This window comes from Somniosus microcephalus, chromosome 2 (genome assembly GCF_052327205.1).
Source record: "Somniosus microcephalus isolate GS21.2 chromosome 2, FLI_Smic_1.0, whole genome shotgun sequence".
Lineage (NCBI taxonomy): Eukaryota > Metazoa > Chordata > Chondrichthyes > Squaliformes > Somniosidae > Somniosus > Somniosus microcephalus.
In genome coordinates, this window is record NC_140988.1 from 260,247,575 (window position 1) to 260,275,438 (window position 27,864).

Sequence of the window (27,864 nt, forward strand, 5' to 3'; positions counted from 1 at the left end):
TAGATATCTCTCTTTTAAACACCTCAATTAATTTTACATCTATGGTCTTCTGCTGCAGGGCATTCCACTTCCTCACAACCCTTCATGTGAAGCAGCCTTTCTGGAATTCGCCATTTACTGCTTTAGCTCAAATTCTAAGGTTATGTCCCCTCGTTGAGGATTCATATACTACAGGGAAAAATCATTCCCCATCTACCCAATGTTCTTCATTATTTTAAACATCTCAACCAGAAAGCCCCTTAACCTGCTCCTTAAGATTAAGTGCCCAAAAGTGAATGTAGTGCTGATGACCTGTGCTCCAGAACTAACCACACCTCCAGCTAAACTGTTCCAGTACAGTTGTAACACTGGCATCTACCTGGGAATGTGGAAAGTTGCCCAGATATGTCCTGTCCACAAAAAGCAGGACAAATTCAACCCAATCACTGCCCCATCAGCTTACTCTGAATCATCAAGAAAATGATGGAATGAGTCATCAACAGCGTTATCAAGCAGCACCTGCTCACCGATGCTCAATATGGGTTCCACGAGAACCATTCAGCTCCAGACCTCATTACAGCCTTGGTCCAAACATGGACGCAAGAGCTAAATTCCAGAGATGAGGCGAGCATGACTGACATTGACATCAAGGAGCCCTAGTAAAACTGACAGTATAATAAACATCGATTTTAACATAATGAGAGGAACAGCATCAATAAGAGAGATTCAATACGAGAGAGGAACTTCCCATCACATGAGCAATTTCTTGCATCCTGGGCAGAAGTTAAATGAGCCTTCAGATATAGAAGTATTCAAGTCTGAGGAGCTTCCTCTGAAAATGTAATGTGCATCTGCTGAAAAGCACATTATTTGAATGTATGTACTACAGATACAAGAAAATATTATAGATAAACATGTTAGAAATGTTGCAGAAATTCTGTAGAAACAATACACGACCTTGACTATGGCTCGGAACAGAAAACAGAAAACGTACTGCAAATGCTGAAAAATTGAAACAAAAACAGGAAACATTAAAAACACTCAGCAGGTCAGGCAGCATCTGTCAAGAGAACACAAGTCAATGTTTGGGGTGTGGAACCCTTCCTCAGAACTGGAAAATATTATAAACATTTAAAAAGTAGAAGGGAATGGGTAAAACAAACACACACACAGGAAAAGTAATAGAATGACATGTAAAATGCTTAGATGGAGAACTGGAGATGGTTAAATCACATGCGATTTGCACCAGAGACAAAAAGGAACATAAATGAGAGAAATCATAGAAATAAAAGGCATATACAAGATACAGAGAATTTGTAAATAGGTAAAGGGGGATAGGGAAGTAAAAAGGGAAGCATGAAAAACTTCCTGTGGCCCAGGAGTCTATCCAGGGCCCCAAACAATTCTTCCAATTTACATGTACTTCTTCCAACTCAGTACTGTGCTCTGCTCACGGTGCAGTCATCTCTACACCGGGGAGACCAAACGCAGATTAGGTGACTGTGTTGCTGGACACCTCGGTTCTGTCCGCAAAAGCACTCCCTGTTCTTTGCCACTTCAATTCTCTGCCCTACTTCCACTCTGGCCTCTCTGTCTTTGGCCTTCAACACTGATCCAATGAAGTTCAAAGCAATGATCAAGAAACAGCTCATCTTTCTACTCGGCACTTTGCAGCCCCCTGGTGTTGATATTGACTAACAACGCCAGACCTTAATTATAGCTCCCATTTTCTCTCCGACAGTAGGTGCTGGCAATGTAGGATCAATGTGCTGCCCTTTCAGAGGATGGGGTATGGGGAGTGGATTGGGGACCCCCGGAGGAACACCGTGCTGGGAAGTGGTCTACATTGTTGGGGTCAACCTGCTTTTTTCTTCCACCAGACTCCTGGGCCACTGAAGCCTGCTCAGCTTTGCCAATTTTACATGCTTCCCTTTCTACCTATCCCCTTTAGCCATTCACACATTCTCTGCGTCTTGTATGTCTTTTATTTCTTTGAATTTCTCATTGTTCTTCCTTTTGTCTCATTGTCTGTGATCTCGCCATCACTTGTTCTCCCCCTAAGCACTTTACAGGTCATTCTATTTATTTTCTTGTGTGCGATCGTTGTGTATTCCCCCGTCGAAACATGCTCCTCTCAGAACACAAATATACAATGGCCTGGAATTTGCGAAGCAAAGGCGTTCGCCACTGGCACCAAAGTAAGCTTCACACAAAGATCTTGCAATCTCTGTGTTGAGAATTTCGGGTTTTCCGACGTGTAATTGAAATCAACGGAAGTAAATCAGGATTCCCAGAGCTGCTGTGATGTCAAAAACTGTCGAAGCAGCCTTGGCCAATCAAAACGCAGAATTCTCAGACAGCAAACCAGGAAGTGGGTAAGCTTCTAAAATTCTAACTTTTTAAAAATGTTAGAGAGAGCAAAACAAAGATTGGGGCTCTCACGTGGGGAAAAGGCAAACCTGAAATAAAGATGAACAAACTTTAAAAAATTTTAAAAGAAAGTTTCTTAATAATAAAATGGATAAATTTGACACTGCACAAAATTAAAATTAGTCTTTCAGGGCCATAACCTTTGTTTAGCAGTCAATACACTATTAAAACCCCAGTTACACCTAATCCCTTTGGGTCTAACTTTTACTGGATATTTAACAGCGTAATTACCATAGAAGAGCCAAGGTTTTCATCAATTTCCATAATTTGAGAGATTACTTGATTGCCAGCTCTGTGGTGGGTACCAGGAGTGGGGAGCAGTGAGAGACTACAACTTCAGGATTTCCGCATCAGGCTGCGCATGTGCTAAATCCTAATGTTGCCGTCAGTTTCAAAGACGAAATGACAGCGAATGTTGCCAGTTCGCCGTCATCAGGACCACATATTCCGGGCCAATATAGTGAATTTATTGTTTTTAATCTTTGATTATAGTTGCCTTCATAAAAATAGCTGCTATTCTTTTGTATGCTGACTGATTGCCAATTATATTTCTGTAAACCTACCTCTCAGTTCTGTTAGAATTTCAATCTTCTGATCTAAAATAGACTCCAGCTGTGTGGAGTATGCATCCACATCATAATCCACTTCTTCAGTCATCTCCAAAAGTGCTTTTTCATCCTCTAGCCACCGAATAGATTCCTGTAGATAGAAAAAACAAACCAATGTTGATACAGCATAATGAGTACCGCACATGCTATTAATCCTTAAAGCTTCAGGCAGATCTTTCAAAATCATTATGTCCTTGAGCTGGTTGGTTTTGTAAATCCTTAAATAAAATGAATAATGTAAACCGTTAAAACTAATTCAGCTTGCCCCATCATGTCTCCCCATATTTAATTATATATTTAAAGTTTTTGCTAGCCTAAAAAAAACTTTTCTTTAAATTTGTTTTTCTTCCGGTATCATATTGTCCATTTTGGAGATACAAGCAAGTTTCATACACGTACAACATTTTGACTGGCTAAAAGCAGCACTTGAAACTATTAAAAAAAAAACTTCTTAGGAGGTATTGACATGGGATTCGCTCGCTCTCATTGTGATTTTCTGTTTAACCTGCATTGTTTATGGTACCTTGATTAGTTACAAAACACAAGTTGATCCTAACTGAGTCACACTATAGTAACTCTTACTATGATAGAGACCAAATATACATTTAACTTGGCATACATTTAATACCATAGATTGTTAAGTAAAACTGATATCAGTTGTCGGACATTTTGGAATGAAATGGAGTCAAGCCAGCTCGCAATAGAGTGGAAACTCTGGGACACAAACAGATACAGGCAATTAACCCCCAGTATTAAGGTCTCATAGTAAAATACAAATAGCAGCAACTGTAGCCCAGTGCGAAAGATTATCCCTTTGGAAATTCGACATCATTATATAAAATTCCTTTAGCGTTATTTAACAAAAGATTCCCACAGACTAATATTTCTTACCTGGAATATTGCCCTGTGGTCTTCCACGACCTGTTCTTCCATTTCCACCATCTGTGACACTGCTTCATGGAAAGTGAACAGCTGAGGTGAAACCTCCTCTTCCTTGAAACACAAATAAAAGGCTGAATGAGCCATTAAAGTTTTTAACTGAAAGAATACATTTGAAAACAGAGGAAAAAACTTAAAACTGCTTAAGCATAAGCAGTGCTTTGATATATGCAATCATTAAAAGCAGCAGTAAGACAGACTCACAAGATTATGCACACACACTTCTCCAGAGAAGGTTAAGAGATTTGACAAAGGTATTCAAAATCATGAACAGTTTTGGTAAGAGTAAATAAAGAGAAACTGTTTCCAGTGGCAGAAGGGTCGGTAACCGGAGAACACAGATTTAAGGTGATTGGTCAAAGAGCCTGAGGCGGCATGCGAAAACACTTGTTTTACACAGCGAGTTGTTGTGATCTGGAATGGACTGCCTGAAAGGGTGGTGGAAGCAGATTCAATCATAACATTCAACAGGCAAGTGGATAAATACTTGAAGGGAAAAAAATTACAGGGCTATGGGGAAAGAGCAGGAGAGTGGGGCTGATTGGATAGCTCTAGCAAAGAGCCGACACAGGCAAGATGGGTCAAATGGCCTCCTTCTGTGCTGTATGATACTACTATGATCCTGTAAAGTCAAATTAATCAGTTCAACATTATCAGTGTGAAATTATATTTAAATGTATATTATGTATTTTAATGATGAAAGTTTATTTGAGTACTTTCAATAACTTTGATTTAATGTATTAAAAAAAAGCCTCGGAGGAGATCTTACAGTATAAAAGATCTCCCTTTCACATACTCAAAGGCTCTTTTTTTCAACTAAATGCAAACCAAAAACTATTAACAATTCAAGCATTTTGTCTATGAATTGAAGTGGTAGAAATGATTTAAAAGTAGTCCGAATTTGGAGTTCAACTATTCATTTCTTTAACCACCTGGGGGTGGGGGGGGTGAGGTGATTGATTTCATTTCCAATTAAGCCAAGAGCACTAAAGTACCTTTTTTTCTTTCAAAATGCACATTTGTCTACATTTTGAATTCCCATTCTCCTCCCCTTGTAGCCGGTTAGATTGCACCACCCTGGCCTCTGACTGAGTGTATTGTACTTATTATTTTCTATCAGTAGTCTGCAGAAAAATAATTTTGCTGGTATTGTTTAGAAACTGCCAGATTCTTGCTCTTGCCCATAGGCAATCTATATATATAAAAAAAGGATACATCTGTCTGTCTGTCATTCCGTCTGTCTGTATTGAATAAACTCAAAAGTTATAGAGCGTACCTACACATGTGTTACATCGAAAGAAAGCTTACGATTCCAGAACTGTCATAAGCGTATTTACTTTTCGGTCGGACGAAAATTGTTTGCGCGTTATGCAAAAAACCTTCAAAATTAAACTCATTATCTGCTAATTAACATTGCTTGACTGACGTCAAGGTCGACCAATCCTGTGCCGTCACGATTGACCAATCCTACAGTTCAGTCGCCTGATGGTTGGCCAATCGCTGTGTCTGTGGGCGGGACTAATGCTTTTCAACTCCGGCATCGGGCAGCCATTGCTTCACTACTTCCAGCTCAAAATCTGCTAATCCAGCTTCAAAAAAGTTAGTATCGCTTTTAAAAATAACATCACATTTACCAAAAACGTTTTATAAGTACTTTCACTTTCATCTTTGAAGCTATTAAAGGTAGAAATGTTGCCCGGCAGCAGATTCACACAGGGACAGACAGACAGGCCCCAAAGCCTGGGACTCGATTTAAACCGCCCGGCCCAAAACAGCCCTGGCAAAGCCGGGCTCCCCCAGCTAGTTTTAAAATATAAAATTATTTCTGAAATTGTGGCAAAAATCAAATTATGCCTTTGGGTTGGATAAAGAATTGGTTGAATTCTTGTAGACAGAGGGTTGTTGTTAATGACAGTGGTTCTTTGTGAAGACTGGTTACTAGTGAACTCCCACAGGGATTGGTGTTAGGACCATTGCTCTGCTCTTCACGGTCTATATTAATGATCTGAGGAATTACCTGCAAGTTCGTGATGGCACAAATATTTGTGCTAATGTTAGAAACTTGGATGAGAAAAAAAACCTACTCTAGATGTGTGGGGGGGGGGGGGGAGGAGAAAGAGAGAGAGAGAGAATGGGCCCACAACTGGTAGATGGCATTTAAATTTAGTGTAATGCACATGAGTGTGGCTAAAGCCAAGCATGAATATACCATGCAGCGTTCTGAAGTAAAATCTGTTGAGTGGAAAAAAGAGACCTAGATGTTATAGTGCACCAGTCTAAAAGTTCACAACCAGTGCCATGAGGCAATATAGCAAAAGCAAATAATATATTTGGATATATTACTAGGACAATCCAGCATAAAACTAAAGCATTATAGTTCCTTGTACAAGACCTTGCTTAGGCCTTATTTAGAAAACTGTGCCCAGTTTTGGTCTCCTCACATGGTGGGTGATTTAGAGGCCCTGGAAAAGGTTCAGAGAAAGATCACTAGATTGATATCTAGCTTAACCGTACTTAATTCTGATTGGCTTAGAAAGCTGGGTCTTCTTACTCTAGAAAAGCATAGACTTCAAGGAGATTTGATTGAGGTATTTAAAATAATAAAGGGACTGGGATTTTGTCCATGTGAATGGACTATGAATTAGATTGTTAAGGAGGCAACAGGGGACATGGCATACAAATGACATACGCTTCGGGGTAGAGCAGCATAGTGGTGATGTTACTGGACTAGTAATACAGCGATATCAATTCCAATCCCACCAGGGCAGCTGGGGAATGTAAATTCAGTTAATTAAATAAATCGGGAATAAAAAGCTAGCTACTAATGGTGACCATGAAACTACTGGATTGTTGTAAAACCCATCTGGTTCACAAATATCCTTTAGGGAAGGAAATCTGCCATCCTTACCTGGTCTGGCCTATATGCGACTCCAGACCCACAGCCATGCGGTTGACTCTTAACTGCCCTCTGAAATGGCCTAGCAAGCCACTCCGTTGTACCAAAACTGCTACAAAGAAGTACACTCAGAATAAAACCAGATGGGCTATCCGGCATCAACCTAGGTGTTGTGTATGTAATATGTGTGCTACTTTGAACCTATGGACAGGACTGCACTACTTGTTGGGCGTAGTGATACGCAGTACCACTCCTGGCCATAGGGGTATAAATAGTACTGTGGGTACTGATCTCCCCTCAGTTCCCGCCTGTGGGCATGAAGTAAAGACCTATGTATAGTCCCTACCTCTAACCAGTAAAGACCTGTTTTATTGTTACTGATTAAGTCTGAGTATTAATTACTTGAACAACTCACAGATTTAACACTGGCGACGAGTCTGATTCGGACCCTGCGGCAGTCACTCCACGGCAGCTTCGTCCACAGCCAGGACGTTGCAGAGAGGTTTCCACCCTCTCCACCCCACTGGAAGACATCCTGACCTCGGAGCCTCCATCGGCGACCGTCAGCTTCTTCTCCAGCTTGGTGGTGGGTAAGCCGTTGTCTGAGCCGGGCAGCGACGCGACAGGCAGTCGACCGCGTTGGCCGCACGAACGGGGCTGGGGGAGCTGGAGGAATAGGGCGCGAGAGCCGCTTCGAGCGGGAGGCGTTTCAACAGAGCGATCGCATCTCCTGATAAGAGCCGAGAGCCGCTTCGCGATCCAGCGATCGCATCCGCTGATAAGGGCCGCACTCGGGCGATTGCGGCGAAGATAAGGGCCGCACTCGGGGGCTGAAGGGAGACGGCGTTGGGGGACGGGTGAAGACCGCCAAGCGCGGGAAAACCGCCATTTTGTGGGCGGAGGACGACGGCAAGAGCGGGAAGCCGCCATCTAGGATAGCAGTAAAAAAAAAAAATCTGAGAAATTGCAAATCTGATAAAGTACTACAATGCCTAAACACGGGAATATTAGCAACTTTGATAGTGACATCAAAGATTGGGCCATATATGTTGAACGAGTTAAAAATTATTGTAAGGCCAATAAAATTCATGAGGCTGATAAAGCACTAACATTATTAAATTTAATGGGTGCGAAGACATACGGGCAATTGAAACACCTGTTATCACCAGATGAACCGGCGGATAAGACGTTCGATGAGATTGTTACTGTCCTGAAAGATCATCTAAACCCCACGCCGCTGATGCTAGCGGAACGATTTAAATTTTACGACAGAAGGCAGCTACAGCATGAAAGCAATGCTGATTATTTGCTGGAATTGCGTAAATTAGCGAAATATTGCCAGTTTGGAACGGGACTGACAGAGGCACTTCGAGACAAATTTGTGTGTGGTTTATTTAAACAGGATACACAAAAGCGACTGCTCGAGGAGAATGAGCTGACGCTTGAGAAGGCGGTCACTATGGCAGCAGCACACGAAGCCGCAGCGAGAGGCACGGCAGTAATGCAGCTACGGTCACCGGAGCTCAGTGCACACAAATTGGGTGTGAGTTCTGGCAAATGTTATCGTTGTGGAAAGACAACGCATGATCAGAACCAGTGTTGGTTTAAAAACCAAGAATGTAGAACTTGTGGTAGGCTTGGACATATAGCTAGAGTATGCAGGTCAGCGAAGAAGACCAGCAACAAGAAGTCACCGCAAGGAAAATACGCAAAGGTACACAAGGTGACCGAACAGGAGTCCGATTCAGACGCTAGCAGTAATGAACTGGCTAGCTTAAGAGTACTCAACGCTGGTAAGGGTGCAGACCTCCAGACAATTTGGGTCACTCTTCAGATAGAAGGAGTCCAAGTAAAACTGGAATTGGACACTGGATCGGCATTGACGGTCATAAATAAGAAAGATTACGGAAAGTTATTCCAACATATTCCCCTACAGGATACGGGGATTATATTGGAAACATACACGGGGCAAAGAGTGTACCCCATCGGGAAAATAGAGGTTGCAGTGGTCCACAAGGGCGAAGACAGTCAAATAATGGACTTATATGTGATATCTGAAGGAGGTCCTCCACTACTAGGACGGGAGTGGATTAGGAAAATGAATATGGACTGGCATTTCCTACAAACAATAACGAGTGAGAACTCGGTGAAGATAGTCGGCCCAGACTCTGGAACGGATGATGGTAAGCCCAACTCAGGTGCAAAAGACAAAGTTTCAGCACAGAATTCCACTGAGCAACAACAACATAGTTTAACTGTGGATTCTGAGTCTGGCAAGTCTACTGATGTGCCCATTTCTGAGGGACACCGGGCTCGAACTCAACTCCATTTCAAACTACAACAGCAATTAGAACAAATGCTTCGCCGTTGTGAGCAAGAGTTGAATGCAACGAAAGAGTTCTTTGATATAGAGTTGGAGAATCTGGAAAGACAACAGAAGCAGCTGATGGAGAAAATGGAGCAGGAGCACACAAAACGTCTGATGTCAGAGGAGTTAACGGTCAGCCAACTCCTGCATATGCTGAAGGACAGGACTCTGAAATGGGAAAAACTTGAACACGAACTTCAATATTCAAACGAAAGGTGTTCGGAGCTCTCAAAGGTTATTGGAAGAGCTGAGGTGGCAACACAGACTGAGATGACTGCAACAGAGCAGCCCTTGGATGCCAAAAGTACGCTGACTCACGTCAACGTAGAACAACAGACCGCTGAAACAGCTGATCCGGTAGAGGGATTGAATAGTCCGATCAATCAATCTCCAAAAGAAGTTGAAGTAGTAAAATCTCAAATGAGGTCATTAGTAAACGACTTGCTGAAAGCCCAGAAAAAGCTGGATGAAGAGGTACGCATGAAGAAGTCTCTTCAGAAAAGATGTCTGGACTTGGAACAAAAGCTGGCTAACGCCCAGCTGGGTATGGAGGAAATAGAAGACCCTCTCGCTGGCCTAGATCAGGACGACACCGAATATTACTATGTCCTGTCCTGCCCAACTTGTAACTTCGACTCCCACCATACAGAAATCATGGAGGAGCACCGAAAGTCTACGGAACATCGGGAGAAGGTGGCTCTACTACGGAAAAAGGAGGGAGAGAAGGAGGAACTGCGCATGCAGCTGGCAGCTGACAGTGGAGCCCAGAGAGTCTCCAAGAAGCAGAAAAGGAAAAGTCGAAACAGAAGATGACCCATCTGAACCATTATTACCTCTACCAGATCACACACGTGGTCCCTCCGAACGGAGCCAATTCAGTTCGGAAGTTCAAACTGTTAAATCCATGGAAGGACTATTGAATGAGTCACTCCAGCAACGTGAACCGACTCCACCACAGAGATTGAATCTGTGAACTGTTTTCCGCAGAGACTGAATCTGTGATCTGTTTTGACATGAAGTTATCTATGTATCTATGTTATTCTGTTATGTAAACCTGAAGTTATATATGTATATATGTTATTACGTTATGTTAAATGGGGAGATGACTGTAAAGCTAGGAAGGGAGGAATGTTGTGTATGTAATATGTGTGCTACTTTGAACCTATGGACAGGACTGCACTACTTGTTGGGCGTAGTGATACGCAGTACCACTCCTGGCCATAGGGGTATAAATAGTACTGTGGGTACTGATCTCCCCTCAGTTCCCGCCTGTGGGCATGAAGTGAAGACCTATGTATAGTCCCTACCTCTAACCAGTAAAGACCTGTTTTATTGTTACTGATTAAGTCTGAGTATTAATTATTTGAACAACTCACAGATTTAACACTAGGCACCGGACCTAGAGCTGTCCCACAGACGAGTCAAGCAACAGCCTGACATAGTCATACTCACAGAAACACACCTTTCAGCCAATGTCCCAGACTCCTCCATCACCATCCTTGGGTATGTCCTGTTCCACCAGAGGTGGCAGCACAGTGGTGTATAGTCAGGAGGGAGTGGCCCTGGGAGTCCTCAAAATTGACACCGGAACACATGAAGTCTCAAGGCATCAGGTCAAACATGGGCAAGGAAACCTCCTGCTGATTACCACCTACAGCCTTCCCTCAGCTGATGAATCAGTACTCCTCCATTTTGAACACCACTTGGAAGAAGCATTGAGGGTAGCAAGGTCACAGAATGTAATGTGGGTGGAGGACTTCAATGTCCATCACCAAGAGTGGCTCCTTAACACCACTACTGACCAAGCCCTGAAGGAGATAGCTGCCAGACTGGGCCTGTGCCAGGTGGTGAGACAACCAACACGAGGAAAAAACCTATTTGACCTCATCTTCACTAATCTACCTGTCGCAGATGCATCTGTCTATGACAGTATTAGTAGGAGTGACCACCGCACAGTCCTTGGGGAGACAAAGTCCCATCTTCACACTGAGGACACTCATCGTGTTGTGTGGCACTACTAATGTGCTAAATGGGATAGATTCAGAACAGATCTAACTGCTCAAAACTGAGCATCCATGATGTGCCGTGGGCCATCTGCAGCAACAGAATTGTGTTCCACCACAATCTTTAACCTCATGGCCCGGCATATTCCCCTCACTACCACCATCATCAAGCCAGGGGACCAACCTTTTTGGCTTGCCTAAATATGAAGTGCCAACCTGGTGAAGCTACAACACAGGATTACATACATGCTATAAACACAGCTAAGCGATCTCCCAACCAAGGGATCAGATCAAAGCTCCGTAGTCGTGAATGGTGGTGGACAATTAAACAACTAACGGGAGGAGGAGGCTCCGTGAACATACCCATCCTCAATGATGGCGGAGCCCAGCATGCGAGTGCAAGAGACAAGGCTGAAGCGGTCGCAACCATCTTCAGTCGGAAGTGCCAAGTGGATGATCCATCTTGGCCTCCTCCTGAGGATCCCAACCATCACAGAAGCTAGTCTTCAGCCAATTAGATTCACTCTATGCGATATCAGCAAACGGCTGAGCAGACTGGATACAACAAAGGCTACGGGCCCTGACAACATCCCAGCTGTAGTGCTGAAGACATGTGCTCCAGAACTAGCTGTGCTTCTAGCCAAGCTGTTCCAGTACAGCTACAACAATGGCATCTACCCAACCATGTGGAAAATTGCCCAGTTATTCCCGTTACCAAAAAACCACAAATCCAATCTGGCCAATTACCGCCCATCAGTCTACTCTCAATCATCAGCAAAGTGATGGAAGGGGTCATCGACAGTGCTATAAAGCGGCACTTACTCACCAATAACCTGCTCACCGATGCTCAGTTCGGGTTTTGCCACGACCACTCGGCTCCAGACCTCATTACAGCCTTGATCCAAACATGGACAAAAGAGCTGAATTCCAGAGGTGAGGTGAGAGTGACTGCCGTTGACATCAAGGCAGCATTTCACAGTGTGCAACATCAAGGAACCCCAGTAAAATTGAAGTCAATGGAAATCAGGTGGAAAACTCTCCACTGGCTGGAGTCATACCTAGCACAAAGGAAGATGGTTGTGGTTGTTGGGAGCCAATCATCTCAGCCCCAGGACATCGCTGCAGAGTTCCTCAGGGCAGTGTCCTAGGCTCAACCATCTTCAGCTGCTTCATCAATGACCTTCCCTCCATCATAGGGTCAGAAGTGGGGATGTTCACTGATGATTGCGTAGTGTTCAGTTCCATTCACAACTCCTCAGATAATGAATCAGTCCATGCCTGCGTGCAGCAAGAGCTGGATGACATTCAGGCTTGAGCTGATAAGTGGCAAGTCAAATTCAGGCCATACAAGTGCCAGGCAATGACCATCTCCAACAGAGTGTCTAACCACCACCCCTTGACATTCAACGGCATTACCATCGCTGAATCTCCCACCATCAACATCCTGGAGTCACCATTGACCAGAGACTTTACTGGACCAGCCACATAAATACTGTGGCTACAAGGACAGGTCAGAGGCTGGGTATTCTGCGGCGAGTTACTTACCTCCTGAATTTCCAAAGCCTTTCCATCTACAAGGCACAGGAGTGTGATGGAATACTCTCCACTTGCCTGGATGAGTGCAGCTCCAACACTCAAGAAGCTCGACACCATCCAGGACAAAGCAGCCTGCTTGATTGGCACCCCATCCACCACCTTAACATTCACTCCCTCCACCACCAGCGTACTGTGGCTGCAGTGTGTACCATCTACAAGATGTACTGCAGCAACTCGCCAAGGCTTCTTCGGCAGCACTTCCCAAACCCGCAACCTCTACCACCTAGAAGGACAAAGGCAGCAGGCGCATGGGAACACCACTACCTCCAAGTTCCCCTCCAAGTCACACACCATCCTGACTTGGAAGTATATTGCTGTTCCTTCATCGTCGCTGGGTCAAAATCCTGGAACTCCCTCCCTAACAGCACTGTGGGAGTTCCTTCACCACATGGACTGCAGCAGTTCAAGAAGGCAGCTCATGGGCAACTAGGGATGGGCAATAAATGCTGGCCTTGCCAGTGACGCCCACATCCCATGAACGAATAAAAAAAACTTGTCAGGTCTACATGCAACTTTAAAATAGTACTGAATATTTTTACTGGATAAAAAGTTTAGAGTGTGGATATGAAACAACTCACCCCACATTTATAATAATTAAATAGATTTTATTTATAACTGCAATTATTGCTTGATATCACAGTATATACACACATTTAGAATTAGGAAAACACTTTAGAGCAATAACATTTTCCTTCAATGATTTCAGAGTTATGCTTGAAAACCACTAAAGTGAATTAAAAAAAACTCACATTTTGTTCACAGAGCAGTTTCAGATCATCTCGTTGAGGAGAGCTTCCGAGTCCCCACTGTGCCTCTAAAGCATCAAGCTGGTTTGGTACAAGGATATTGGCCCGCCCTTCTCCTGAACCATTTTGATCCACAATTAATTCTTTCACTCTAGTTCCAAAATAAATTTGGGGGGCAAGGTGGTGAAAGAAAGAGAAAAACCATTATGAAGACTGCTCACCATTAAGGATAATTTCTCCACCCCACAGATTTAAATTTTACAGCCATTATAGATTGGACTAGTAGCTTTGTAGCAACATTGATATAAAATTGCCACATTCAGGTGATACTTTTAGGAAGTGTGCCAAGTATGCAACATATAGCCTCATCTTAACAAAATATCAATAACCAGCAATTAAAACTTGTGCTTGCTTTGTACTAAAATTAATACTGCAGAAATTTATATTAGATACCTCAGCTATGGTTCTCTTCATTTGTTGAATGAAGGTTAACCTCCACATACAAATATGAACTTTAATTATTCCATGGGAGGGGGAGGGGAAATAATCTGGGAATACTATTCCTTCAAGACCTTTGCATCATGTTGTTCAAGTGATTTTCCTCCACTGTCACGATACTGATTAACTGGCACTAACGTTGCCTCAACTTACCATCTCACAACCTTCCTTTGACAGGAAAGAGAGATCATTTTGCTTCACTGTTCCAGACTCTCCAACCTACTGCAGACTACTTTTTTCCCCCACACCAAGAGGAAACCAAAAACCTCTGATCTTTCTCCCAGCTCTGTGTAGAGAACTGGCTCATCGAGCTGCCAATCAAAGATACCACCAAAGGTCAGACTGCCTCTCCCCCGTGAAAGCATTGTGGTAATTACATTCCCTCTTTAACTAGGCATCCAGCTGCACTTAATGAATGAAACCAATCCATCTTGTAGTGCAAACTTTTGATATGTGCCAATGACTTTCCCCATTGTCTCAAATGGATACCAAAAGACAAATGAAACCGAAAGGACGGGGAAGACACATACCCAGCATCATGTCCTCTGATTTGACTGAACTTATATTGAGACAGATGATAATATTACACACACTAAAATGCTGGAGAGATTTGCAGGTATGATAAATATATAGCAGGAAATCTACTAGAGAGCATCTTTTATGTTCCTGCTAATCTAAATGAACCAGTGATATCTCAACTGGACTGTACGCTAGCCGTTAAAGACCTAAATGCACACGTGAACACAAGAGACAAAAGATACTCCTGTTCTAAGTGAGAAAGAGATCCAAGAAAGAGGAAATACCTCCATTAGCGAGTTTTGAGAAGCAAGGTACAAAATAGAATATAAACAGTTATTCAACAAAGCTCTTTCGAAATCTTAGTTTCCATTACCACTCTCAGAGGGCAAGTCAATTGCAAAACATATTTTCCACATCTAGGGAGAGCAACAAGCCAGATTCAACAAAGAATTTACACAATGAATTGCATTTAGAAGTTGTCAGTGTCTCCCTTGGATAAAGACCATCTGATTTAGGTGAATAATTTATGAATCAGTTGGATTCAATGCAAGATTATGTCAAAGACTTTATACAAAAAAATTAGCAAAAAACAATTGAATTGTAATGTAAAATGAAGTGTGAAAAAAGAAACTGCACAATAACACAGGACCAAACTACTAGTATGGTGAATTGAACTTTTTTGTTGTTGCTGGTGATGGGAGAAAACAAATGAAGGACATAACTTCATGCAGGGCCTTACATACAGTCGAGTGAGTGGGATGGGGGAGGCATATCTGATTTAGCACAGCTCAAAGTTCTTAAAAACAGATGAAGCTAGTGTTTCTATGTGGAGTTTGAAAGAATAAAATTCCTGATTGGTATATATTCATATATACATTTGCTTCTTGAATCTGTCAAATACAGGAAACTTTCTGATATCCGGCACTGACGGAACCGAGCTGGTGCCGTACCATCAAAAGTGCCGGACATACCAGCGTTAATGTTGAAACATACGGAACTGAAAAGCTCCGTGTGAATCAACAAACCCTGTTGCTTAGCAACAGCTTCAAAACAGTCGGCTGCAGCTGCAAACGTCTCTAGCTGAAGCTGTTGTTATAGCTACAGACCTTGCAGTGCCTGACTGGGGGAAAAAAAAGCAACGAGAACTAAAAAAACTTACAGAAAACGGCTCCTGATTTTTGCCGTTAGATAGAGTATTCCGGACATATAACCTCCGGATAAACCAAAGTTTCCTGTAGTTGGATTCAATCTCTTGCAGGACAAATCTTCCAACAACTCTGGCTAAAACCACTCAAACCTACCAAGGGAGATAATTTAAAGAATGCCAGACCATAAAGACAAAGTGACACTAGCTGAATGGGATGTCCTGATACTAGAATGATACCACCACTGCAACAAATTGTATATATTTGTTAAAATCTGAAATGGCTGCTCAAATTGCAATTACTAACATAGTAACAAGTAATTTACATCAGTTTGTAAATCAAAGAATATTGGCCATTTCATTTTCTTTGCACAATTCAACAACTGCCATCTACATGGTGAATATACTGCAAATAAATGATATAAGTAAGTGACTAAGGTGACACTAATATTAACAGAGCTTGAAATTAACGCTACTAGACTAAAGACAGCAAAGGACAAATGTAGGATAGTCACTGGTCTGATTGACCAGTGAATACACTGCAGTGGCAACATATGCAAGAAGTTCCCTCCCCACAGGCTTTTTAAAAACTGTCCTTGGCACAAAGCAGCAAATACATTTTTATCTTCTATTGCGTTCATAGACCTGTTTTTTAAATTGTGGAATAGTAATTTCTGTCAGTTTCTGGTCTCATCTAGTGTTTCTGCAGCTTTAATTTTGAGCCATGCACAAACAAGTTATTTTGATAAAATACAATACTGCCGTTGAAAATTACACTGCAACTGAAAATCTACATACAACCATGCAAAATTAGATTTTTATTAAATATTCCAACAAAGAATGGGGAAAAAAAATAAAGGGGAGAAAGACATGCAACAGTATTTTGTACGAATTCAGACAATAAAACCAAGGTAGAGTTTGTAATAACCAATGGTTCACATGATCCAGTATAGGGTGGGGGGGGGGGAGGCTTGGAAGGAGGAGGAAATGGAATTGATAGAAAGATGTAGACCTGGTAGGTGAAGGAGGGAAGTCATCATACTCGAGGTAGGTAGGAGAGAGGTCAGAACGGCTCCCACCACCTTGCTGAAAGGGAATGTCCGAGGGACTTATTCCAAACTCCTTTACTCTGCAGTATCAAGCAAATGAGTGAACAAAGAAGGGGGGAAAATCCAGTCAGGAAAGAACAGTATAGTTACAATTTGAAAGACAGAAAGTCTGTGGAAAAATACTGCATGTAATTCCAGAAATATTACTTCTGAAGCGTTCTGCTGTTTCTTTTAATATAAAAGTCACAATCTGCAGTGTTGAGTCAATTATGAAGCTGAAGCCAGCAAAGTTATTATCAACATTCTAAACAGCTGCATTTGCAACACTAGGATTTCATTGACAAACTAAGGCTGAAGTAAAGTCCATCCTGAGACTTACATTACATCTCAAATTCTCTTTTATATGTTATTTTATTTCAGTGTTACATTTTACTATGTCTTACATGCATCAATAACACAGTCAGAAATTAAATTGTTCACTCATACTATTAAACAATTAAAACTAGAAAGTATGGGGCTTCCCCTCAATATTCTCTTAGGTACACTGGTGTTTATCACTCCTATAAAGGGGTTGGAGGGTCTTGCGTTCAGGAATTTTTCCATACTGCCCAATATCAAATTATTATATAGTGGTGTAACAATAGAACCCCTCCTGATCTGAATTGGACAGCATTTCTTTTGCATTTGTCTTCACGTGCATTTCTCCAATCTTTCTGAAGGCGGACTGAGAAACACTTGGTGAGAAGAGGCCAGATACAAATCGTTAAGTTGCTTTATTTTTGCAGATAGAAAATGAATGCACAGAGCAACAGATGGAATCAAATTTCACCTTTATGCAGCTCTTTGAGAACACCATCTCTAATTCACAGGCTCGCTTAACCTTTTGTGGTCAGCCTTCTGGTCCTGACCTGCTTTGGGCTTGATATGAGCGAGTTTTCACTCACGACACCAGGTTTCCTCCCCAGACTTAGTTGGCTAACTGACTGCCAATGTGTCTCTTTCTCTCTTGTGTCTGTGTACCCAAACAGTGGGAGAGGTATCCCTCTGACCCCTTCCCCAGTCAGTGATTCACCAGTAGCCCTATCAATACAACTAGCCACCTCTCCCCCCCACATTGATGTGAGCTTTAAAGAAAATATTTCCTGCTATTTTCAGAATGAATAAAGGGGCACTCTGGTTTAATAGGCTTGGAATGAGACAATTGACCCTCATTGTATCAGCTTGAAATAAACTATGAGCTGTGACATTCTATAAACCAGCTCATGTGGCTTTAATACACATCCAGCAAGGGAACTGTCCAAATTATAAAATTTGGTAAAAATCTGTTGATATGTTTTTAAAGTTATTGGTGGTGACTGTGCTCCAAGGCAACACCTATCCTACCCTCTAGCAGAGCACAAAAAAACTATCAGCTTCTAAGATATAAATATGCTCCAGGTTTAAGTGAAAAACACATCAACAATTCTCACATTGCTACAAATAGGACAAGAATATTATAGCTTTAATATAAATTAGGTAAATAACTTTAAAAGCCACCTAGACAAGGACTTACTTTGTAATAAAATTATTAGAATGGAGATAGCATATTTGTTTCATATAAATTTTATTTAAAAATCATACCTGTTTGCATATCTAAGCGTATTTAGTGTGTTCTCACAAGAACCCATTCCTGGGGAGATAGTGGCAATCTATGAATGCACACAAGAGGTTGAAGAATGCAAAAAAATGTATATACATCAACTATAAGTATATGGTTGAAAATTCACCAGTCTGTCGTTCAAGATTTATTTTGAAGTTAAAACCAATTGTAAGCTATTCCTTTGAAATATTGTAATTTCAGACATGAATTGAGGACCATTCAGGTTCACAATAGTTCGTAGCATCTAGAGTCAAAATATGGATAACAGTGGGCAAAAGCAGAGATAACAGACATTGATGGTTCAATGGAATTTGAAACAAAAATGGAATCTCAATCATAATCACATAGTCTACAAACAAATGTAACAAGAATGAAAAATTTAAATACATCAGTGGAGACTTTATGGGTAGATTTAAGAAATAGGAAAGGGTTTAAGACAGTAGTGGGAGTTGTGTATAGGCCCCCTGGTAGCAGCTGTGAAGTGCTAGACTATAAATACAGAGATTAGACAAGCGTGGTTTTAATGGGGGATTTAAACTTTCCTATAGATTGGGATAAGCAGACTAGCACCGGACAGAAAGGTAGTGAATTTATTGAGTGTGTCCAGGATAGCTTTCTACAACAATATATCCGAGAGGCCACAAGGGGGCATGCCATATTAGATTTAGTAATGAGTAATGAGCCAGATTTAGTTAACAGCCCAACTTTACGTGAACATTTATCCTATAGCGATCATAACATGATTGAGTTCAACGTAGCATTTGAAACGGAGAAACACAAAACAGCTAAGATTCTAGATTTAGGTAAGGCCGACTTCAACGGGATGAGACAGAGACTGTTCACTGTAAACTGGACAAATCTGTTAATGGGTAAAATGACAGAAGATCAGTGGGAGATATTCAAAAAAGAATTTGTGATACTGAAACAGTTTGTACCCCTGAAGGGCAAGAGTTCTACTTGCCTAAAAAAAAAGCCATGGACAACTAAAGAGGTATGGGATATCGTGAAACTAAAAGAAAAAGCATACAAAAATGTAAAAAAAATAGCACAGATCCCGGCGAATAGGAAAGATACAAAAAAAGCAGAGTCACAAAACAGATAGTAAGAGCTACAAAAGGGGAGTATGAAAAGAAACTTGCAAGTGATATCAAAATCAATACCAAGAATTTTTACAATTACATTTGGAAAAAGAGGGTAGTCGGGAGCAATGTTGGCCCCTTAAAAACTGAAAGCGGTGATATTGTCAAATAGGGAAATGGCGGACATGCTGAATAATTACTTTGCGTCAGTATTTACAGTAGATATTGAACTGGGGACAGGGACTCAATAAAATTAACGTAAGTAAAATAACAGTAATGAAGAAAATAATGGCACTAAAGAGTGACAAATCCCCAGGACCAGATGGTTTCCATCCCAGGGTTTTAAAGGAAATAGGTGAGCACATTGCAGATACCCTAACTATAATCTTCCAAAGTTCTCAATTCAGGAAACGTTCCTTTCGATTGGAAAATTGCGCATATCACTCTGCTATTTCAGAATGGCGAGAGAGGGAAAACTGGGAATTGTAGACCAGTTAGCCTAACATCTGTTGTCGGGAAATTACTAGGATAGGGTGACTGAACACCTATTTTAAGTTGATCAGAGAGAGCCAGCATGGATTTGTGAAAGGTAGGGCATGCCTGACAAACCTGATTGAATTTTTTGAGGAGGTGACTAAAGTAGTGGACAGAGGAATGTCTATGGATGTTATTTATATGGACTTCCAGAAGGCATTTGATAAAGTCCCACATAAGAGTCTGTTACCTAAGGTAGAAGCCCACAGAATTGAGGGTAAATTATTGACCTGGTTAGGAAATTGGCTGAGCGGCAGGAGACAGAGAGTAGGGATAATGGGTAGGTAATCAAATTGGCAGGATGTGACTACTGGTGCCCCGCAGGGATCTGTGTTGGGGCCTCAACTATTCACTGTATTTATTAACAACTTAGATGATGGCATAGAAAGTCATATATCCAAATTTGCCGATGACACAAAGGCAGCATTGTAAGCAGTGTAGATGAAAGCATAAAATTACAAAGGGATATTGATAGATTAAGTGAATGGGCAAAACTGTGCCAAATGGATTTCAATGTAGGCAAATGTGAGGTCATCCACTTCGGACTGAAAAATGATAGAACAGGGTACATTCTAAATGGTGAAAAGCTAAAAACAGTGGAGGTCCAAAGTGACTTGGGGGTCCAGGTACACAGATAATTAAAATTACATGAACAGGCACAGGAAATAATCAAAAAGGCTAATGGAATGCTGGCCTTTATATCTAGAGGACTAGAATACAAGGGGGTAGAAGTTATGCTGCAGGTATACAAAACCCTGGTTAGGCCATACCTGGAGTACGGTGAGCAGTTCTGAGAACCACACCTTAGGAAGGATATATTGGCCTTGGAGGGAGTGCAGCGTAGGCTTACCAGAATGATACCCGGACTTCAGGGGTTAAGTTACGAGGAGAGATTACACAAATTAGAGTTGTATTTCCTGGAATTTAGAAGGTTAAGGGGTGATCTGATCAAAGTTTTCAAGATATTAAGGGGAACAGTTAGGGTAGATACAGAAACTATTTCCACTGGTTGGGGAGTCTAAGACTAGGGGGCATAGTCTAAAAATTAGAGGAGTGAAATTAGGAAACACTTCTACACACAAAAGGTGGTAGAAGTTTGGAACTCTCTTCTGCAAACGGCAAATGGTGCTAGATCAATTGTTAATTTTAAATCTGAGATTGATAGCTTTTTGTTAACCAAAGGTATTAAGGGATATGGGCCAAAGGCGGGTATATGGAGTTAGATCACAGATCAGCCATGATCTCATTGAATGACGGAACAGGCTTGAGGGGCTCAGTGACCTACTCCTGTTCCTATGTTCCTAAGCTACACCTGGCCAATATTTATCCCTCAACCATTACATAAAAACTGGTCAATATCACATTGTTGTTTGTGGGATCTTGCTGTGTGCTGTCACGTTTCCTACATTAGAACCATGACTACACTTCAAAACTACTTAATTGGCTGTAAAGCACTTTGGGATGACTGGAGGTTGTGAAAGGTGCTATATAAATGCAAGTCTTTCTTTACATTGAAAAACAAGTGGATAATTTGACATTAACGCTCAAACATGGGATATTGACGATACAGAGAACGTTGCCCCTAGCAGAGTAAGAATGAACTGCTGCTTTGAAGCATGCAGAAAACTTTTATATTGTACATCAGATCGTGCCAATGCCAAACATCGCTTGTTGGGAGCATCGCCGACACTTGGTTTCCCCAGATTGCTAAATTCAGCCTGGCTTAACTCTAATGATGTGGAGAATGCCAAATTTTAAAAAGGTTATGCCAGAGGAATAATTTTCAGAAACTGAACAACACTACTGATAAAAGTACAAAATAGTTCTCCCACTGGCTCAGTTGGTAAATGCACTGAGCAATGGGCCATTGGCTTTTAGGAAGGCCAGTGTTCAATCTCAAGTCTGTGCTAAGTTAACTGTTCATAACCAGATACAGTAGTGGGATACTACAACTAGCTTCAGCATTTCTGAACTAGCATTCTCACTCCAGTTATCCAGTAACCCATGTTGGAAAACAGAATTGTGTTCTGCTGCATGCTCTTAACATTAAATAGCCTTTAGTTTAGGTTCCCATGTGCAGAATGATCACCTGCGTGTGGCACTGGAGGGCTAACGGCTCCCGTAGACAGTGCCATACCCCAACATATCACCATCTTCAGGAGAGGAAAGGGGGAAATGGCAGCAACTAATTTACTGCAATTAAATTCAAACAATTCCCTGGAGCACACCATGGAAATTAGCATTTTCTTTTGAATAAAAAAAAAACTTACATTTATATTGCACCTTTCACGACCATCGGACGTCTCAAAGCGTAGAATAGGCGATAGGTAGGAAGAATTTATGTTTAAAAAGGTATAACACTATATCACTTACCATACAAGTTCTAGAGTTCTCTCCTATAAAAGAATCTCTTAGCACTTGAGTAAGTTTACTTGCTCTGAATGGGGTGTGAGGTTTGTTTCGACCCAAGGCTCGGATACATTCCTGTAATTACATAAAATGGATTTTAAAATGAGAGAAATATTCAAACAGCACCAGAATTCTGAGCATAAATACATGTTTTTGGGGGGGGGGGGGGGGGCGAATAGATAGCACAGTTCCTGTTCATCTCTCAAATCTAGTCTAGCACCAATTAATATTAGTAACATTAAAAAAAATGTAGTTGGAAACACTCGGGGGGGGGGGGGGGGGGGGGCGGGGGGAATTCAGTATCGCCCTGGTTAGGGCGCGATTATCGGCCGTGTGCAAAGTTTAGCGCCTGGTGCTAATTATCACCTCCGACTGCAAACTTGGCTTTTATCGCCCCCGGCGTTGATTGGAGGGCTAAATCAGGCGCTACACACCTCTTAAGGCGCAAAGGCCGAGGAGCGAGGCGCTAACTCAGAGCACAGGCGCAGTGCAGGTGCTGTCAATTAGCGATGGAACACAGACACACTGGTGCCAGACAGTTCTTAAAGGGGAGGGTCAATCTTGCTCTCTAGCCACACCCTGCTCATTTGAGCCTTGAATCTCGTCCTGGAGAGACCTGTGCCTAAATCTTGCAACCAAGGACTATGGAGAGGCCAGGGAGTGAGCACAGCACTTCAGCGAGCAGGCCTTGGAGGCTCTGGTTGGCGCGGTGGAGCGCAGAAGATCAATACTGTACCCAGAGAGTGGCAGGAGGCCTTTGCCGCACGATTACAGAAGAGTGTGGAGGGAGGTGGCACAGAGCGTCTCCTCCAGGAACATGGTGCCCAGGGCCCATATACAATGTAGAAAAAAGTTCAACGACCTCACTCAGGTCGTCAGGGTGAGTGGCTTTTTTTCCAATACCTCTCTATCCCTCCATCTCAACCTCACTCTATGGCCAGAGGGTCTTAAAAGCCCAATGCCCAACACTCATACAACACCTATGGCCCTCTCATGAAACACACACGCACATTCCACACTTTGCAAACAGTAATGGCTATTCACCTATTGGAGGCATATCAGGCAAGACCATGGCTGCATACAGTAATGCGAGAAGCGAGGCGGGAAGAGGCTAATTTAAACCGAGCTCAGAGAGCGGGAGCGGCGGACCTGCGAGAGGCGAGGCAGGAGAGGCTAATTTAAACCGAGCTCCGAGAGCGGGAGAGGCAGACCTGCGAGAGGCGAGGCTGATTTAAACCGAGCTCCGAGAGCGGGAGAGGCTGATCTACGAGAGGCGAGGCGGGAGAGGCTGATTTAAACCGAGCTCCGAGAGCGGGAGAGGCGAACCTACGAGAGGCGAGGCGGGAGAGGCTGATTTAAACCAAGCTCCGAGAGAGGCGGACCTGCGAGAGGCACAGAGCTCCGAGAGCAGGAGAGAGAAGTAAAAAGTAATCGAAGTGTGACGTCACCAGAAAGCAGGTAAGTGATTGGTTGATGAGTATTTCTCTCTTTTTCCAATCTTAAATTTTGTGGTTTATAGTTTCTAAGGTCTCTGTTGTGCAGCGGGAACTGCTGGTAAACAAGGGCCCTTGAGTATATCATTTAATTATAGTGTAATTGGTGGGATTGATTTGATTTAATTTGAATTAATTAAAGGGTAAGTCATGGCATTACAGCTCGGCGCCGTGGTATGCTCCTCCTGCACTATGTGGGAAATCAGGGACACTTCCTGTGTCCCTGACGACCATGTGTGCGGGAAGTGTATCCAGCTGCAGCTACTGGCAGACCGCATTGCGGCGTTGGAGCTGCGAATGGATACATACTGGAGCATTCGCAATGCTGAGGACGTCGTGGATATCACATTTAATGAGTTGGTCACACCGCAGGTAAAGGCTGCACAGGCAGGAAGGGAATGGATGACTGCCAGGCAGAGTAGTAGGTGCAGGCAGGTAGTGTAGGAGTCCCCTGGAGCCATCCCCCTCTCAAACAGATATACCGCTTTGGATATTGTTGGGGAGGATGGCTTATCGGAGGAAGGCAGCAGCAGCCAACTTCCTGGCACTATGGGTGGTTCTGCTGCACAGGACGGGAGGAAAAAGAGGGGCAGAGCTATAGTAATAGGGGATTCTATTGTAAGGGGAATAGATAGGTGTTTCTGCGGCCGCAAATGAGACTCCAGGCTGGTATGTTGCCTCCCTGGTGCAAGGGTCAAGGATGTCTCAGAGCGGCTGCAGAACATTTTGGAAGGGGAGGGTGAACAGCCAGTTGTCGTGGTGCATAGAGGTACCAATGATATAGGTAAAAAACGGGATGAGGTCCTAAAAGCTGAATATAGGGAGTTAGGAGGTAAATTAAAAAATAGGACTTCAAAGGTAGTAATCTCAGGATTGCTACCAGTGCCATGTGCTAGTCAGAGTAGAAATAGAAGGATATTTCAGATGAATACGTGGCTAGAGGAATGGTGCAAGGGGGAGGGATTCCAATTCCTGGGACATTGGAACCGGTTCTGGGGGAGGTGGGACCAGTACAAACTGGACGGTTTGCACCTGGGCAGGACCGGGACCGATGTCCTAGGGGGAGTGTTTGCTAGTGCTCTGGGGGAGCGTTTAAACTAAAATGGAAGGGGGTTGGGATCCTGAGCAGGGAGACAGAGGAAAGGGAAACAAGGATAGAAGCAAAAGACATGAAGGAGAAAAGCAAAGGTGGCAGTCAGAGAAATCATGGGTTTAAATCAAACATGGCCACTGTAAATAATAATTCTAAAAGGTCTAAGAGTGTTAAAAAAACAAGCCTGAAGGCTTTGTGTCTTAATGCGAGGAGCATTCGTAATAAGGTGGATGAATTAGCTGCGCAAATAGAGGTAAACGGATATGATATGATTGGGATTACGGAAACATGGCTCCAGGGTGACCAAGGCTGGGAACTCAACATCCAGGGGTATTCAATATTCAGGAAAGACAGGCAAAAAGGAAAAGGAGGTGGGGTAGCATTGCTGGTTAAAGAGGGGATTAACACAATTGTAAGGAAGGATATTAGCTCAGATGATGTGGAATCTGTATGGATAGAACTGAGAAATACCAAGGGGCAGAAAAACGTTACAGACCCCCAAACAGTAATGCAGAGGTTGGGGATGGCATTAAACGGGAAATTAGAGACACGTGCAATAAGGGCACTGCAGTTATCATGGGTGACTTTAATCTACATATAGATTGGGCTAACTAAATGAGTAACAATACTGTGGAGGAGGAATTCCTGGAGTGTATACGGGATGGTTTCCTGGACCAATATGTCGAGGAACCAACTAGAGACCAGGCCATCTTAGACTGGGTATTATGCAATGAGAAAGGATTAATTAGCAATCTTGTTGTGCGAGGCCAATTGGGGTGGAGCGATCATAATATGATCGAATTCTTCAGTAAAATGGAGAGTGAAGTAGTTGACTCAGAGACTAGGGTCCTGAATTTAAATAAAGGAAACTACGATGGTATGAGGCGCGAGTTGGGTAGGATTGATTGGGGAATGTTACTCAAAGGGTTGACGGTGGATAGACAATGGCAAACATTTAAAGATCGCATGGATGAAGTACAGAATTTGTTCATCCCTGTTTGGCATAAAAATAAAACAAAAAAGGTGACTCAACCGTGGCTAACAAGGGAAATTAGGGATAGCATAAGATCCAAGGAGAGGACATATAAATTGGCCAGAAAAAGCAGTAAACCTGAAGATTGGGAGCAGTTTAGGATTCAGCAAAAAAGGACATAGGGATTAATTAAGAGGGGGGAAATAGAGTACGAAAATAAGTTTGCAGGGAACATAAAAACTGACTGTAAAAGCTTTTATTGATATGTGAAGAGAAAAAGATTGGTGAAGTCAAGCGTAGGTCCCTTGCAGTCAGAATCAGGGGAATTTATAATGGGGAACAAAGAAATGGCAGGCCAATTAAATACATACTTTGGTTCTGTCTTCACAAAGGAGGACACAAATAATCTCCCAGAGAAGACAGGGAACATAGGGTCTAATGAGAGGGAGGAACTGAATGAAATCAGTATTTGTAGGGAAATGGTGTTTGGGAAATTGACGGGATTGAAGGCCGATAAATTTCCAGGGCCTGATAATCTACATCCTAGGGTACTTAAGGAAGTGGCCCTAGAAATAGTAGATGCATTGCTGGTCATCTTCCAAAATTCTTTCGACTCTGGAACAGTTCCCATGGATTGGAGGGTAGCTAATGTTACCCCACTGTTCAAAAAAGGTGGTAAGAGAGAAAACAGGGAATTATAGACCGGTAAGACTGACATCGGTAGTGGGGAAAGTGCTAGAGTCCATTATAAAAGATGCAATAGCAGAGCACTTGGAAAACAGTGACAGGATCGGACAAATTCAACATGGATGTACAAAAGGTAAATCGTGCTTGACTAATCTACTGGAATTTTTTTGAGGATGTAACTGGTAGAATAGATAAGGGAGAACCAGTGGATGTGGTGTATTTGGACTTTCAGAAGGCTTTCGATAAGGTCCCGCATAAGAGATTAGCGTGTAAAGTTAAGGCACATGGGATTGGGGGCAAGGTACTGACTTGGATAGAGAACTGGTTGGCAGACAGGAAGCAAAGAGTTGGAATAAACGGGTCTTTTTCCGAGTGACAGGCTGTGACTAGTGGGGTACCGCATGGATCGGTCCTAGGACCCCAGCTATTCACAATATATATTAATGATGATCTAGACGAGGGAAGTTGATGTAATATCTCCAAGTTTGCAGACGATACAAAGCTGGGTGGGCGTGTGTGCTGTGAGGAGGATGCCGAGAAACTCCAGTATGATTTGGACAGGTTGGGTGATTGGGCAGATGCAGTATAATGCAGTATAACGAGGGTATCCACTTTGGTGGCAAAAACAGGAAGGCAGATTATCTGAACGGCAATAGATTGGGAGAAGGGGAAGTGCAATGAAACCTGGGTGTCCTTGTGCACCAGTCGCTGAAGGTGAGCATGCAGGTGCAGCAGGCGGTTAAGAAGGCAAATGGCATGTTGGCCTTCGTAGCGAGAGGGTTTGAGTACAGGAACAAGGATGTCTTGCTGCAGTTGTACAGGGCCTTGGTGAGACCACATCTTGAGTATTGTGTGCAGTTTTGGTCGCCTTATCTGAGGAAGGATGTTCTTGCCATGGAGGGAGTGCAGCGAAGATTCACCAGACTGATACCTGGGATGGCAGAAATAACGTATGAGGAGAGATTGGGTCAATTGGGCTTATACTCGCTGGAGTTTAGAAGAATGAGAGGGGATCACATTGAAACTTATAAAATTCTAACAGGACTAGACAGACTAGATGCAGGAAGGATGTTCCCGATGGCGGGGGTCACAGTCTAAAGATAAGTGGTAAGCCATTTAGGACAGAGATGAGGAGGAATTTCTTCACCCAGAGAGTGGTGAACCTGTGGAATTCTCTACCAC

At 42.7% G+C, this 27,864-nt stretch overlaps 1 protein-coding gene across 8 annotated transcripts in view; it reads right to left on the bottom strand.

Moving 5' to 3' along the window:
* LOC147123352 (kinesin-like protein KIF2A) overlaps positions 1-27,864 on the bottom strand; it is a 178,518-nt gene that overhangs the window by 3,831 nt on the left and 146,823 nt on the right. For 3 of the 8 annotated variants that reach the window (XM_085971421.1, XM_085971413.1, XM_085971406.1), the window contains 5 exons: positions 22,401-22,511; positions 18,396-18,463; positions 13,569-13,716; positions 3,909-4,010; positions 2,973-3,108 (listed from right to left, as the gene is read on the bottom strand). In XM_085971421.1, the coding sequence (XP_085827547.1) occupies positions 2,973-3,108; positions 3,909-4,010; positions 13,569-13,716; positions 18,396-18,463; positions 22,401-22,511 (565 nt within the window). Of the gene's footprint in view, positions 1-936; positions 982-2,972; positions 3,109-3,908; positions 4,011-7,267; positions 7,783-13,568; positions 13,717-16,738; positions 16,856-18,395; positions 18,464-22,400; positions 22,512-27,864 lie in introns of all 8 variants that reach the window. The other 5 variants (XR_015074288.1, XR_015074287.1, XM_085971391.1 and 2 more) reach the window with 4 other exon arrangements.